The 15,046-nt window shown below is 41.3% G+C and overlaps 2 protein-coding genes and 1 long non-coding RNA gene across 5 annotated transcripts; all 3 read right to left on the bottom strand.

Annotated features, from left to right (window-relative positions):
• Window positions 1-1,092: 1,092 nt before the first annotated feature.
• On the bottom strand, window positions 1,093-3,084 carry LOC118938727 (uncharacterized). Its single transcript, XR_005035989.2, has 2 exons — window positions 2,487-3,084; window positions 1,093-2,267 (listed from the first exon to the last, which is right to left on the bottom strand). It is a non-coding gene; the product is annotated as an uncharacterized LOC118938727 (long non-coding RNA).
• A 955-nt stretch (window positions 3,085-4,039) lies between these two features.
• Window positions 4,040-8,881, bottom strand: LOC110489184 (xylosylprotein beta 1,4-galactosyltransferase, polypeptide 7 (galactosyltransferase I)). Of its 3 annotated transcripts, XM_021561799.3 has the most exons (7): window positions 8,129-8,510; window positions 7,752-7,793; window positions 7,024-7,356; window positions 6,541-6,766; window positions 6,111-6,194; window positions 5,760-5,864; window positions 4,040-5,615 (listed from the first exon to the last, which is right to left on the bottom strand). In XM_021561799.3, exons 1-7 carry the CDS (start codon window positions 8,179-8,181, stop codon window positions 5,460-5,462), a joined length of 999 nt encoding a protein of 332 aa, XP_021417474.3. In that variant the 5' UTR covers window positions 8,182-8,510; the 3' UTR covers window positions 4,040-5,459. The 3 variants fall into 3 exon arrangements, with proteins under 3 accessions (XP_021417474.3, XP_021417475.2, XP_090054953.1); XM_021561800.3 differs by lacking the exon at window positions 7,752-7,793 and having other exon boundaries at window positions 8,129-8,881; XM_090198827.1 differs by lacking the exons at window positions 7,752-7,793; window positions 8,129-8,510 and having other exon boundaries at window positions 7,024-7,603.
• Window positions 8,882-9,388: 507 nt separating this feature from the next.
• Window positions 9,389-14,763, bottom strand: LOC110489185 (transmembrane emp24 domain-containing protein 9). Its single transcript, XM_021561802.3, has 5 exons — window positions 14,590-14,763; window positions 13,913-14,013; window positions 13,631-13,756; window positions 13,325-13,471; window positions 9,389-11,058 (listed from the first exon to the last, which is right to left on the bottom strand). Exons 1-5 carry the CDS (start codon window positions 14,735-14,737, stop codon window positions 10,909-10,911), a joined length of 672 nt encoding a protein of 223 aa, XP_021417477.1. The 5' UTR covers window positions 14,738-14,763; the 3' UTR covers window positions 9,389-10,908.
• Window positions 14,764-15,046: the final 283 nt, after the last annotated feature.

Below are 15,046 nucleotides of genomic sequence, written 5' to 3'. Positions count from 1 at the left end.
TTTAAGGGCACATGTAGCCTCCATGTCAATGCATTCACACAAACTATTATGTGGTCAATGCCCTCTAGTGGATTTTAATGGTCTCAGTAAAGGTCAGTGCGTGCTGAGTAAAAACTTTTACTTTTAAAGATAATATTGATATTCTGTTCAAATCAGATCTGGGATAGAATTCATGATATTCTCTATAATATATAGATCTATTACCTAGGCAAAAAAAAAAAGTTTAATTAAATTCAACAATATTCTATTGTATTTTATTTACCCCAAATTTACTTTAACTTTATTCGTTATTAATTATATAATGTGAATTAATTTCACACGTATTATTTTTTAATAACTACATAATGGAAACTTCCATCTACTACCTAATTGCCATTTTTTTATTTAAATGTTTTATTTCACCTTTATTTAACCAGGTAGGCCAGTTGAGAACAAGTTCTCATTTACAACTGCGCCATGGCCAAGATAAAGCAAAGTAGTGCGACACAAACAACAGCACAGAGTTACACATGGAATAAACAAGCGTACAGTCAATAACACAATAGAAAAAAAAGGTATATGTACAGTGTGCAAATGGCGTGAGGAGGAATTTAACCTTGAAGCATATTTAGGCTCAAATTGTGGAACGTTTTGTGCCCTTATGGCTGTCTCTCTCTCTCCGGACTGTCTGATTTATTTACTCTCGCGGACAAACATTTCCTGTCGCTGTCAGCTCGAGTCCATAAAGGTCAATTAGGGAAAAGAATGTCAGTGTTGCGTCTGACTTTAAGCTTTTACCTCCACACACCTGGCTTCTAGGAACATAATACCTGGTTAAGTGAAGGCCAGTATGCCTGGGGGGACTTCTTAACTCATTGAAAACGAATAAACAGTCTGTAGTGGCCCATAATGCATTAGTCACTCAGTTTGGTGCTATATCTGCAGTCTTGTGTCCATCACACTATTGTCATCCGAGTATATTATAATTAGTCGATTTGGATGATATATTTATGTAGCCTATAATTATTTGCAGCAAATAGTGTGTTCTTTAATAAATCCAAACTTGCTGTTTTGGACACGGCATTTCCTATATATTATTAATCATTTCACATCTATAAGCCAAAGGTTTATTTTTATTTTTTTAAATACAAGATAATTACATATCAAGTAGCTAAAACATATCAGTCAAAAGAACAATATAGAGACAGTGATCAGTACAAAATATTCCACATTAAGAACAGAAACAACAGCAATATAGGAGGCTATGCCTATATCCTGGGTTCGGTATAAAGCTAGGCCTATATCCTGGGTTTGGTACAGAAGGCTTACACCCTGTGTTCGGTATAAAGCTAGGCCTATATCCTGGGTTCGGTATAAAGATAGGCCTATATCCTGGGTTCGGTATAAAGCTAGGCCTATATCCTGGGTTCGGTATAAAGCTAGGCCTATATCCTGGGTTCGGTATAAAGCTAGGCCTATATCCTGGGTTCGGTATAAAGCTAGGCCTATATCCTGGGTTCGGTATAAAGCTAGGCCTATATCCTGGGTTCGGTATAAAGCTAGGCCTATATCCTGGGTTCGGTATAAAGCTAGGCCTATATCCTGGGTTCGGTATAAAGCTAGGCCTATATCCTGGGTTCGGTATAAAGCTAGGCCTATATCCTGGGTTCGGTACGTGGATAAATGCCGCCACATAAACTGAAAGGAAACCCAATAAAAACTGCAGGTGTAAAAGGAATGCAGGGGGAAATTAAATCACATAAGGAATGTTGTGATATGGGGAATATAAAATATATTACACAAATGATATGGCTAAATCTTCAGTGACTCATAGCCTAGTTGTCAGCTGATGAGCACAAGCATACCATGCCAGGCCACGCAGTGGTAAAATATCGGCAATATTCTCTCTTGTTTGACAATAATAAGAATTCAAGAATCACCATGAATGTGTGTGGTGGGCTCAAGGCATTTACTAATATAAAACATATTTAAAAAACTCGTCATTGTCCACGGAAATCAACTCATCCTCCTCCTTGCTCGACGTTTCACCGTGAGCGTGTCTCTCCGGTACACCGATAATGTCCCCGTGGGCCTTCCTCCACCGCGTTCTCCTGTCCTGGAACCAGACCTTGACCCGTGTCTCAGCGATGAGGCCAGAATAATCTTCTCGGTCCCGCTCATGTACCGCTGCTTACTGCACACCTCATCTAGTTTAGTCAGCTGGTTGTCGGTGTGTAGATAGTGCGGGATCTCCGCACGAAGGTTCCCCTATAGACTGTCCGGTTGTCCTGCAGAGAGAAAACAAACATTAATTTGCTATATATTCTTAATTATACATTATCCCAATGACCCCTATTCCGTATTCCATTTGGAATTAATAGAGGAGTCAGATCATCCGTTTTACAAAACAATTCGATGCGAGACCTATAATGTATGCTACTCTCCCTTGGACCGTAACAATACAAAGTCGGAAACATTTACGAGATAATTTCAATTTGAAATCTTACCGTTCTACAGAACTTGATTATAACCACTTAGACGCCTCTAGTAAACTGGGTGAAGTGAATTTGTGTCTCCAAAATGCGCCCGAGTCAGCATCGCCGGATGGTGCAGTGCGCCTCCGTCTGGTGGCTGGATGTGCATGGCTTGTTGTGCGGCTGCTTCCCCGGAAAGACCCACGGAATGAATCACTTCTATGCTGAAGGATCGCGCTTTTTTTTGGTCTGTGTTGTTGATAGAATCGTGTTTGTCAAGCACGAGGAGATGTCTGTTGCTCCAACATAAAAAGGAAAGTATGATGGTAAGGAGAAAGATGTCCCGTTGAGGGAACTCGCGCTCAGGCTTCCTCTCGTCATGCTGCGCGGTTGAGTGTTGCTCAATGTGGCCCCTTCTCCAGGCGGGAGGCGAAGACTTTATACCCCGCCTCAACAGATAGATCAGAGGGCCTGAGAGGTATTGTCGCATCGAGTCAGAAACTACTTTGAGGAGATTAGTGTAAACCTTTCTTGATGGGGCCTGTCCTAAATGGTGCCGTGTTCTGGTCGACCAAGAGCCGATGGATCAATTATGACCTGACAAAAGACTTCAGACAGGAGCTTTACATGCGGGGCTGAAGTGACAAATCACCACAGTCATGATTCAGTAGACAAGCCCAAAGGTTTTCATTGTGATATTCAAATGAAATCACGATCTAATCGAAAACGAATGCCATTGGGTTTTGGGAAACGTCTGCCCCCAGAATTAGGCAAAGTTGCCATTGAGTGAGACTTAGTTTGTGCTTATGAAATAAATATGCTATAGTCTTTTCTATAAGTATTAGGCTACAACAAGGCATACAACGATAATCGCATATGGACAGGACATATGATAGCTTGCTCCCTAGGCTATTTAAATGCAATAATGAAACTTTCATGGTCATAAAGCAGAAATAGGCCTAACTACTGCAGTCCTGAGCTGACTTTAAATGCATAACAAGTTATGCCTGATTTTATAAACTTAGAATACCATATACTACATTTCAGACAGGCTATTGTAGACTTCTGGGGCAGTGATACGTGTATCTAGTGGATTAAAAAAATGTGGCTTGTCTATAACCAGCGGGACAACGCAGGGTTGACTTCAAAGGCTGTTTACTGGACCAGGAAGATTAAAGACACACCTGTATATTGGACCAGGAAGATTAAAGACACACCTGTATACTGGACCAGGAAATTTAAAGACACACCTGGAATGACAGGCCAGTGGTCACTTTAAGCACCTGAAATCTGAACAAGAGGTGACACAACTTCATTTACACTGTCATGCAAAGTGCCATCAGTTATTAACGAATCCTTATTAGCATTTCCTCAGAAGGTTTCAACTGGATCAAGTACTTTACAATTTCAATTATAGTGAGAAACGTCAACATAACAAAGTCTAAGCACAATGGTCTGTCATACAGATCTAGAAATGGATCAATTGGATCATGTTCAGTACTGAAAATAAGATACAGATGTGTTAATCATATGTACAATGAAGACATTTATAATGAGAATAAGACAATGTGCATGTATTCCCGGGGTTTTGAGTCATAACTTTATATAAATACTGAATATTGTACAAATACATTTTCCGGGTACCACTGACTTGTCGAATCATTCAGAAAGACATTGCAGCAGTATGATATATGGCCAAACTGTTGTAACATACGCTTGACATTACAGCAGTATGATATATGGCCAAACTGTTGTAACATATGCTTGACATTACAGCAGTATGATATATGGCCAAACTGTTGTAACATACGCTTGACATTACAGCAGTATGATATATGGCCAAACTGTTGTAACATATGCTTGACATTACAGCAGTATGATATATGGCCAAACTGTTGTAACATATGCTTGACATTACAGCAGTATGATATATGGCCAAACTGTTGTAACATATGCTTGACATTACAGCAGTATGATATATGGCCAAACTGTTGTAAGATATGCTTGACATTACAGCAGTATGATATATGGCCAAACTGTTGTAACATACGCTTGACATTACCTAAACATACTTTCATAATATCTAGTCGTTCTCTGAAAACTTTTTAAGCACAACTGTAAACCTTAAAAGCTGATTTTACCATCAACAACAAACCCAAAAGGGCACTCTGATACTCAACTCACTACTAGTTGAGTACATGATGGGACACAATGGATACCGGATGAGAATACAGCGCTATGTACCATGGAGGTGGCATGCCAATCCCGGTGCATCACAAGGTCAGAAAGAAAACCCTTTCATAGCAAACTAACTCTGATGATAAGACATTCATCCAGACAGTATAGCAGACTTCAACTGAAAGACAGGCAATGGTCCACTAGTACCACACCCAGGAGCCAGACCACCCAACATCCCACTGCTGGTTGGCCTCTGAAGCTAAGCAGGGTTGGTCCTGGTCGGTCACCTGGATAAACAGACACAAAGGCCTTTGCTTATGATTTCAGTACACCTTTCCTTTTGTGTGTCGTCAATATTGGCAAAGTGTCTGTAGTTTAAAAGACCCTGAAGTTAGGCCTGCTTGAGATCCAGTCACTCACAGTTCTGAATGCAAGTCAGACGGCTACGCCGCAGTTCTAAAAGACATCATCATTTAGCTAGTTTATAAATACATTCCATCTCTCCAATGAGGGAAGGCGTTGCTGGGTTCAAAGGTCAACGGCTCTTCTCTGGACCAGACAGAATATGGTACCCATGTCTCCTGGTGCGGTTGTTTGTTTTAGCCATGTCCTCAGGACCAGAAACTGTCCCGAAGTAGCACAGTAAGCAGGGGTTAACAGCACCCCTCTGTAGCACCGGGGTCATATTCATTAGGGCACACAAAAACAAGTGTTTCTCATTGGAGAAGCTCAGGTAGTCCCTCCCTGTTTTAGTCTGTTTTATTCCGTTTGGTAGATAATGAACATAACCCAGATGAGAGGCAGCATAAGTCTATCATGGGGGCCATCTTAGTTCAACAGACACCAGGGAGTCTTGTCTGTGTCACACTCCAGTTTGGTGTTGAGGACAGTGACAGGGGCTCCACTAATAGTCAGCTCCTGTCTCGACTCCAGCTTGTACTGCAAGTTAGTCAGCCCGCCCTCAGGGTCAACCTTGAATTGTTCCTTCCAAAAAACGAGGAGAGAAAAACAATGTCAGTACTGTGATTAGAAATACAACCAAAGAGATAAATCCAGTATCCGTTTATCTGAGAATGCAACACATAGCAATACAACACGGTAGGAGGTTCCCAGTGAATGCATCTCCACCTGTTTCTGTGCAGCCACTCTCTTCTGGTCTCTCTTCCTCCAGGCAGGGTCATGGATGTGGCGAAAGGTTTTATACCCTGTTTTTATCCCACTGGGCCTGAAGAGCTGGCAAACAGAAAGTTACAGATTGATTATATTATTCATAGTATTTATAGAGACGTGGCAGTAGCTGTTTTGCTGATCTACATGCAAACGTACTCTTGAGTTGTTCTACTACGTAGGGAGAGATGTCAGATACTGACGCTAATCATTCATTGGCTTTATCATTATTTTGGAGTATTTTCAGGGATTAACCCAAATTCTTAGCTATCTCTGTCTCTTTGTGACACGTAAAGGACAGTCCTGGTTTACCTGTAATCCAGCAGTTCTTAGTCTCCTGTAGAATTCATCGTCTTCTCTCCCCCATCCCCAGAACCGGTTGGACATGCCGTTGCACTTTAGGAACACAGAACACGACACAGCTAAAACAACACACCACAATCATACAATTATTATGATCTATCCTGATGCCGAGTCACTTCGCCCTGCCTTCATGTACATATCTCTGCATATTGATCTGGTACTGGTATTCCCTGTATATAGCTACATGTTTGTTTATTATATTTCTCTTGTGTTACTATTTTTAAACTCTGCATCATTGGTAAGGGCTCTTAAGTAAGCATTTCACAGTAATGTCTACTAGAGGTCGACCGATTATGAAAAAAAAGAACATATTGGAGATTTGAAGTGCTGTCTATTATTATGGATAATGAATGATTAACTTAACAATTGGCTAACCTACCATGTGATAATGCTGTTTGGTGAGCAGCAGGATTCCTCCCACGTATGCCTTGTAGTGATACAGGGGGTGCAGCTCTGGTGAGGCCACGTGGAACGGGCCCTCCTCTGGGAAACCATAGTCCAGAGCTTCATTCAGAGGTAACAAGTCCACATCATGCATGGCGATGTAATCAGTGTCGTTACCACTCTCCGTGTAACCAACGTTAATGAGAGAGGCTCTGTTGAACCTGCGGTGAGATATGGGTGGAACTCATTATTTACTACCAGGAGGAGTCAATATTTCTTTGGTAAGGCACACATCAACTGGGCACACATCCAGACTATAGTTCCCCTATGCCAATTAGAATTCATCAACAACCATTGGAATGAAATAGAATAGAACAGGATAGAACAGAATAGAATATGTTGTGGCCTTCAGATTAGACAACACTTCTGTTGTAGGCCTAATGAATAACAGGGCAAAATAACATCTTCCATCACTTACCGATAGTGATCCATCTGGTTGATTACAAAGATCTTATGCAGTATTTTCTTGTTGTTCAAGAAGGTGTGCATGAAGGGGACAAACACCAGCAGCTCCTCAAACCTCTCCCTGAAAGGTATCAGGAGGGCCAGCTTGTGAGGACCCCAGGAAGGGTCGTCCGCAGCGGATGCCTGTTTCTCCAGCGGACAGGGCTGATGGAGGAGGTGTCTGTCATCCACTACAACCCGGCTCATGTCTCCTGTACAGCTGAGTTGGAGCCATAGGAGGGAGACCAGTACCAGCACCACACACAGACCAAATAGTTTGTATACTGTGCATTTCCCAGAACAGAATCTGAAAGTAGAAGTAATAGCAAGTCTCATATTGAGCAATGTAGTATAGTCAATCAATGCTATGATGCACACCTTAACCACAAATTGATCAAGTGCCATGCATGTAAAAGTGAGCGGTTTAGTAGCTGAAAGACACATCACATTGCCATTGGAAAACAGCTAATAGTTCAAACGTTTCAATAACTCAAGTTAGGCATTAGTATTGTACATTAAAACGCTTGCACAACCAAACCCATACACACTGTATGCATTGGCTACGTCCAGATTATAAGGAATGGCTGATTTCAAATATTATCGTGCAATTTTACCAGAAAACAAACTAAAATCAATGCACCGAGATTATTTCACACAACAAAATCTGAGAGCAACACACTTATATTGTAGTCAACTACTCACTGATTACGCTCTTCTGGGCGAGGTGCTTTTGGTGTTTCATTTCTTTGAGGTTGAACAATACCAAGAAATGATGTGAAATATTTGAACCATCTTCAACACCTGACTGCAATCCATCTACACCGGCTGCATTCTCACACGTTTTTGAGAAATAGGCTAGTGGCCCAATGTAATAGAGATTTAGGCTTTAGTGTACCTACAGTAGTAGTGTATTTTTATGATTCACATAGGCCTCACTAGTAGATAAAACATGACACATTTGACTAGTTTGCTAATGTCTTGAAATGCATACATCTGTTCCCTCGTCTAGCCTAATCAGTCTAGGATTGGATACTCTCTCATTGTTAACATTAGAGATACCGAACACCGTTATGTTTTACCTTCTGTCTTCTTTGAAATAGAGGACTGGTTTTCTTCTTGATGAATACATCATTTTTAAAGTTGCAAATGACAACAGCTTCAAGGTTGCACAGAAGTTAGCTACTCGTGAAACAAGAGAATGTTGTTGTCGTGATTCTACAATCGAACTTCCCCATTCTTCCTGGCTCTCTCCTTTGCAGTCAGATTTCGATGTCCAACTGATATTTTTGTCATATTTTTCCTCGAAATGTCACAATATGCCTTTGGTTACTGACATTCCGTGTCCATTTTCTTGTTACATTGGCAAAGCTTTAGCTTGACGCTGGCTAATGACTAGTGAGCTGTCTAGCAGGGGTGTAATAATTAGTCCAAACTGTTGTAAACAGTTTTACAGCTACGAACGAGTGTTTATATTGGACACATTCGGGTAGGTCAAGTCCCGTTCCCTTCCGTTTAAGAAACGTTTTGCAACAGAATCGGCGTAATGAAGACGCCCCGGGTGGACACGTGGCAACATAGAGGAGCAAGGGAAATGTTGTTCCTACCCGCCATGACCTACCGCGGATTTCGGGAAACAAAAGAAGTCTAGCAACAAACTATACAAATATAATTTGTTTCGATAATTAACGGTGTGTTTCACACACTACCATACGACAGTTACATTGACATCATTCGTTAGTTGACTAAAGAGCTTCTACTCAAGAAAATATCACAAACTGTTTTTCTAAAGTTCGCCTAAGACATTGCTCCGGGAGAAACACACGATCAAGACTAAACATTCCTATGCATTTGGGGAACTATAGAACGCATTCCCTATGGATGGACCTTCGTCTGATCGTTTTGTTTGGCAAAGTGTCTAGGGAAATAGTCATTCAAGCTAGCTAGCCAAAAGGTCACAAAACTTTATATTTGAGTGCAATTTAGACAAGTTTTCAAATTGACAGAATCTGAAATATCCCCACCCAAAATAAACCATTAAAATCAATTAAATGAATATCATACTCAACAACCTCTGACATCTAACCATAACAAAAGGCAACAACAAAAAACACCAATGATGAACTAACACAATTAGGAATCATTTTAGGAACATCATGGATAAACACAAAAACAGATTAACTGAACAAAACATTTTTTGCAAAAATTATCCAGTATAGTTCTTATTGTTTTATGATAGACAAGAAGCAAAGACTGCTTTCTGGCTAAATACTTTTCAAGTGTACAATTGATATTTACCCACGAATCAACTCCTTGTATATGATGAGAACCAGAGCAAACTGTTTAACTGGACAGCAGTTCTTTATTGAATTAAATCAGTGTCTTCAAAACTCTACTTGAGAATTTGGAGAAAGGAAATGGACAAAACAGAAGCCAAAAACACCATCTATCCTGGTTCACTTAGATATGCAGTATAGATGGGGAAAAAAACAAGCAAATCTCTTTAAATCAACATTTACTTGACCATCATCAAGTCAATGGATTGTGATAAGTGAACATCTTTGGCAGTGTATTCAGCAAGTTAGGGAGAAACTGTGTGAACTGCTCACTTACTTAAGCAAATGCATAGCTAGTATTTCACATTACTTTTTTTTTCTTCCATAGAACTACCATATTAAGAGACACTATCACCACCCTTTAATTAATTAAAATGTCATGTTTCTTGTCTCACTTTCCAGCTTTATAAATGGACCATTAAATAAAACACAGACCGAGCCCGTATTCAGTAAGCGTCTCAGAATAGAAGTGCTGAGCTAGGATCAGCTTTGACTTTTAAATCCAAATGAATAGCAAGGGGTAACAGATACTAGATCAGCAAGCCTACTCCAAGGTGCTTTGTGAATACAGATACTGGCTAACAAGACAGGAGAAGGTTCCACATTTTCAAGATCTCCATAAAAAATTTAAAAAAATGCTGGATGTCTTTCTGTTTCTAAACACACAGACCATGACTGACACTAAATACATCAGGGGTTGAAACGTAAATTAATTTGAATCTAAATAAAAAAAAACATCCAGATACAAAGACCAGTATGCACACATGACCAAAAATACATTCCATAAATCAAGTCACCATTTCTGTTGTACAGCTCTAAAACTAAAATAGGTGCTCTCTCTCAGCTAGTAACAAAAAACCCCATTACAACGCATGTAAGAGTGAGAACATCGTCTAATTAGTTTGAAAACACACCTGTTATTTTGAGAGAGAAGATGCAGCCTATAATATGACTGACAGTCACAAACAGAAATATATTACGGAAGGGGAGGGGAGGGGCAGCATGTGTGGGAAAAGAAATACAAGTGGTTTTAACTTTCCGAAGAACAATGTTTGATATCATCAATAGTAAAAAAAAAAACATTTTTTTCCCAGCCTAAAGTAAAACATTATGTAGAGGATCATAAATAAAACTAATTGCAGACTGATACCTTATAGAAACAGGGATGGGGAATATCAAGGTCATAAAAGGGTCTTAAAAATCCAAAAGCAGAGCCCTATCAAAATACAAAGTAATTGGGTGGTTTTCACTGATAGGATAGTAACTTCACCAGTCTGCACATATACTTCCGGGAGCAAACACACATTCTGACTGATGTTTTGAGTACTGCATTCAGACCAGGGTTGGGTTCATTTCACTTTCATCAATTCAGGAAGTTAATTTAAAACCTGAATTGATGAATGAAAAATGCCTCATATAAAACAACGGGAGAATTTTCAATTGAATAGAGTTAAAGTTCACTTCCTGAATTTACTGATTTGATCCCCAACCCGGACTCAGGTAAACAACAAAATGAGAGTGCAGGTCTACACTAATTTCTTGGCTTCGAAGAAACTCTTGAGGTGTCTCATCTGCCAGAAGCCAATGGCCACCAGGATCAATGTCTGAACGATGGACCACCACAGAACCCTCTGGTTGGTGCTCTCACTGGTCTGCCTGAAGCGCTCCTCGCGGTACTGGAAAAGACAGAGCAATTATGAATACAAAATAGTAGCACACAAGCCAAGGGAATCAATATCTGAACTAGAGGTAAATATGGAGGTAAATATGGAATTCAGCAAATGTCTTAAATCAAACTGCCTTGAAAAGACTGGTATTTTGAGGAGAAAACATTGCACCAAATGGTTCGTTTCCCTGATTGCGTTTTACGGACCACCTGCCGGTAGACGTCTGACTGACATTATTTTAGTATTTTTCTACATGTAGAATCGGTTTGTAAATTACAGCCAGCTCTCTTTTCAGAGGTGCCAAGGACTCATGGCAAGCAAACACTACCAGTGTGTCCAGGGCTTTACTCAAGAGGACAGCTGATGTAGACTTGGGCTCCCAAGTGACACAGCGGTCTAAGCAGTGCTAGAGGCTTCACTACAGACCCTGGTTAGATCCCGGGCTGTATCACAACCAGCCGTCATCCGAAGTCCCATAGAGCGGGGCACAATTGGCCCAGCGTCATATTACGGACATATTCAATCAAACCTTATCCCAGTCTGCTGTTCCCACATGCTTCATGAGGGCCACCATTGTTCCTGTTCCCAAGAAAGCTAAAGTAACTGAGCTAAACGACTACCGCCCCGTAGCACTCACTTCCGTCATCATGAAGTGCTTTGAGAGACTAGTCAAGGACCATATCACCTCCACCCTACCTGACACTCTAGATCGACTCCAATTTGCTTACCGCCCCAATAGGTCCACAGACGATGCAATCTCAACCACACTGCACACTGCCCTAACCCATCTGGACAAGAGGAATACCTATGTGAGAATGCTGTTCAACGACTACAGCTCAGCATTTAATACCATAGCACCCTCCAAACTCGTCATCAAGCTCGAGACCCTGGGTCTCGAGCCCGCCCTGTGCAACTAGGTACTGGACTTCCTTACGGGCCGCCCCCAGGTGGTGAGGGTAGGAAACAACATCTCCACCCCGCTGATCCTCAACACTGGGGCCCCACAAGGGTGCGTTCTGAGCCCTCTCCTGTACTCCCTGTTCACCCACGACTGCGTGGCCATGCACGCCTCCAACTCAATCATCAAGTTTGCGGACGACACTATAGTGGTAGTCTTTATTACCAACAACGACGAGACAGCCTACAGGGAGGAGGTGAGGGCCCTCGGAGTGTGGTGTCAGGAAAATAACCTCACACTCAACATCAACAAAACAAAGGAGATGATTGTGGACTTCTGGAAACAGCAGAGGGAACCCCCCCTATCCACATCGACGGGACAGTAGTGGAGAGGGTAGTACGTTTTATGTTCCTCGGCGTACACATCACGGACAAACTGAATTGGTCCACCCACACAGACAGCGTCGTGAAAAAGGCGCAGCAGCGCCTTTTCAACCTCAGGAGGCTGAAGAAATTCAGCTTGTCACCAAAAGCACTCACAAATTTCTACAGATGCACAATCGAGAGCATCCTGTCGGGCTGTATCACCGCCTGGTATGGCAATTGCTCCGTCCACAACCGTAAGGCTCTCCAGAGGGTAGTGAGGTCTGCACAACGCATCACCGGGGGCAAACTACCTGCCCTCCAGGACACCTACACCACCCGATGTCACAGGAAGGCCATAAAGATCATCAAGGACAACAACCACCCGAGCCACTGCCTGTTCACCCCGCTATCATCCAGACGGCGAGATCAGTACAGGTGCATCAAAGCAGGGACCGAGAGACTGAAAAACAGCTTCTATCTCTAGGCCATCAGACTGTTAAACAGCCACCACTAACATTGAGTGGCTGCTGCCAACATAATGACTCAACTCCAGCCACTTTAATAATGGAAATTTATGTAAAAAAATGTATCACTAGCCACTTTAAACAATGCCACTTAATATAATGTTTACATACCCTACATTACTCATCTCATATGTATATACTGTACTCCATACCCTCTACTGTATCTTGCCTATGCCGTTCTGTACCATCACTCATTCATATATCTTTATGTATATATTCTTTATCCCTTTACACTTGTGTGTATAAGGTAGTAGTTGTGGAATTGTTAGGTTAGATAACTCGTTGGTTATTACTGCATTGTCGGAACTAGAAGCACAAGCATTTCGCTACACTCGCATTAATATCTGCTAATCATGTGTATGTGACAAATCAAATTTGATTTGGGTTAGGCCGGAGTAGGCCGCCATGGTAAAGAAGAATTTGTTCTTAACTGACTTGCCTAGTTAAATAAAGGTTCAAAAAAATAATACATTTAAAAATGTACTCACCCTCTGATAGTTCTGCTCCTTCTGGATCTGGTCCACTTGCTCCACCAGCTGTCTCACTCTCAGCTGCAGCTCTGTCAGCTTGTCTTTGGCTGCAATCTCTGCATAGTTATTGGTGTGCTCTCCCACTTGGATGTCCAGGTGAACTCTCTGAGGGTGGTTCACAGCAATTCAGAGGAGCATAAACATGGGTATTTTCAAAACACTTACACCCCCCCCACCCATTGTATCCTGCCATCAGCTTTTCTTATTGACCCACATTGTGTGTGCAATACCCTTCCCCCACATTTGTCACACTAATGTACTTACAAGCATTCCTCCAGCGAAGAGGGCAAACTTGGAGGAGTTGGAGTGAAGGCAGATCTGATGTTCTCCAGGGGTGTGAGAGGTGAAGGTGAATCTTCCCTCCGAGCCGTATTGACGAGACAGGATCACCTAGAGTCCAGATAAGAAAACACACAGGAAGCAACACTTTTTCAGTATAATTACTATTCAATTCAATGTAGCTTGGTTTTTAATTATTCTCACAGGCTTCTCTCAGAGAATACCATATGATGTGAATGATAGTGGTTGCAGAGTGTAACATCCTACCTTCTCATCAGGGTCTTTCACCTCAACAAACATCCCCAGACCCTGTGTGGCAGGAAGGTACTCTTCTTTCTGTTTGTCGTACAATTGTGTACGATAGTTTCCTTAAAAAAAGAGACAAAAATGTATTTGTTTACACATGCCAGCCAATGACTGCTTCTACCGGTCTTATCCTTACAAGTGCCTAGCTAGAGGGTAAACTGATAGGGTCAGGGGTCGTTTCAGGACCTACAATATGGATGGTACGACAGTAAAATGTAGTTACACTAGATATGGTTTATATTTATTAAAAGTATCCACATCATGATAGTTGTAGCTAGTTGAGGACATCAATATAACAAGTGTCAGGTTTTTATTGTTAGATATAACTGCACTGTTGGAGCTAGAAACATGAGCATTTCGCACCTGCGATAACATCTGCAAATGTGTACGCCACTAATAAAATTGTATTTGATTTGTATAGCTAACGTTAGCTAGCTGGTGAACTTAGTTAGCTAACCTGCTCATGAATTTGAGAAGCTAGCTAGCCATGTATCTCAACAAGTAAACTGAAAAGTAAGTTTACAGACACATGTAATGTTGGCTGGCTAGATTTCTAGCTAACTAACTAGATTGCTGGTTAACGTTAGCTGACTTCCCGAGGCTAAATAGCATAGCAATCCCAAGATAACGTTACTGACCGATGATCATGGTTTCATCCGGAATTTCCTCTATGAAGCATTTCTTCTCAGTCTCCCCGATGTGAAAGTACAGCGAGGAGACAAAGGTGTAATAAACGTTCAAAAGCAAAACTAACAACACACAAGACTGCATTTTGACTGCCACCATCTTCCAGGCGATGATAGACGAAGGATGTTGTGATCTGAGTCTGCGCGGACACCAATGCCACGTAACCTATCGCTTATCGTCGTCCAATCAACACTCGAGTTAGACTTGTGGTTATGGTAGTTCTAAGTAATGTTCTTCCGGTTTCATGATTATGCATATATTATTATTATTTTAAAATCCGACACTAACAATGCAAATGAAAATAATTAACTGACTATGGTCTTCAATTTAGACATCAATTAGTTTAATCAGTAGTAGAGCTTCACTAGAAAAAGTGCAGGGCTAACGTGTACTGTCTGTCACACAAAA

The sequence above is a fragment of the Oncorhynchus mykiss genome, chromosome 14 (genome assembly GCF_057628025.1).
Source record: "Oncorhynchus mykiss isolate SJ-2025 chromosome 14, ASM5762802v1, whole genome shotgun sequence".
NCBI classification, from domain to species: Eukaryota; Metazoa; Chordata; class Actinopteri; order Salmoniformes; family Salmonidae; genus Oncorhynchus; species Oncorhynchus mykiss.
The sequence above is the reverse complement of the archived record's forward strand: the minus strand, read 5'-3'. Positions and strand labels throughout refer to the sequence as shown.

Bases quoted from the DNA above. Each gene is read 5' to 3' on its own strand.
- LOC110489185 (XM_021561802.3), bottom strand. From the start codon at position 14,737: ATGGTGGCAGTCAAAATGCAGTCTTGTGTGTTGTTAGTTTTGCTTTTG. The intron at 13,757-13,912 runs GTAGGATGTTAC...TCTGGACTCTAG, and splicing joins TGAAAGACCCTGATGAGAAG to GTGATCCTGTCTCGTCAATA. The intron at 13,472-13,630 runs GTAAGTACATTA...AACCACCCTCAG, and splicing joins TCTTCGCTGGAGGAATGCTT to AGAGTTCACCTGGACATCCA.
- LOC110489184 (XM_090198827.1), bottom strand. From the start codon at position 7,493: ATGTGTCTTTCAGCTACTAAACCGCTCACTTTTACATGCATGGCACTT. The intron at 6,195-6,540 runs GTAGGTTAGCCA...GTGTTCCTAAAG, and splicing joins CCAAACAGCATTATCACATG to TGCAACGGCATGTCCAACCG. The intron at 5,865-6,110 runs GTAAACCAGGAC...TCTGTTTGCCAG, and splicing joins TAAGAACTGCTGGATTACAG to CTCTTCAGGCCCAGTGGGAT.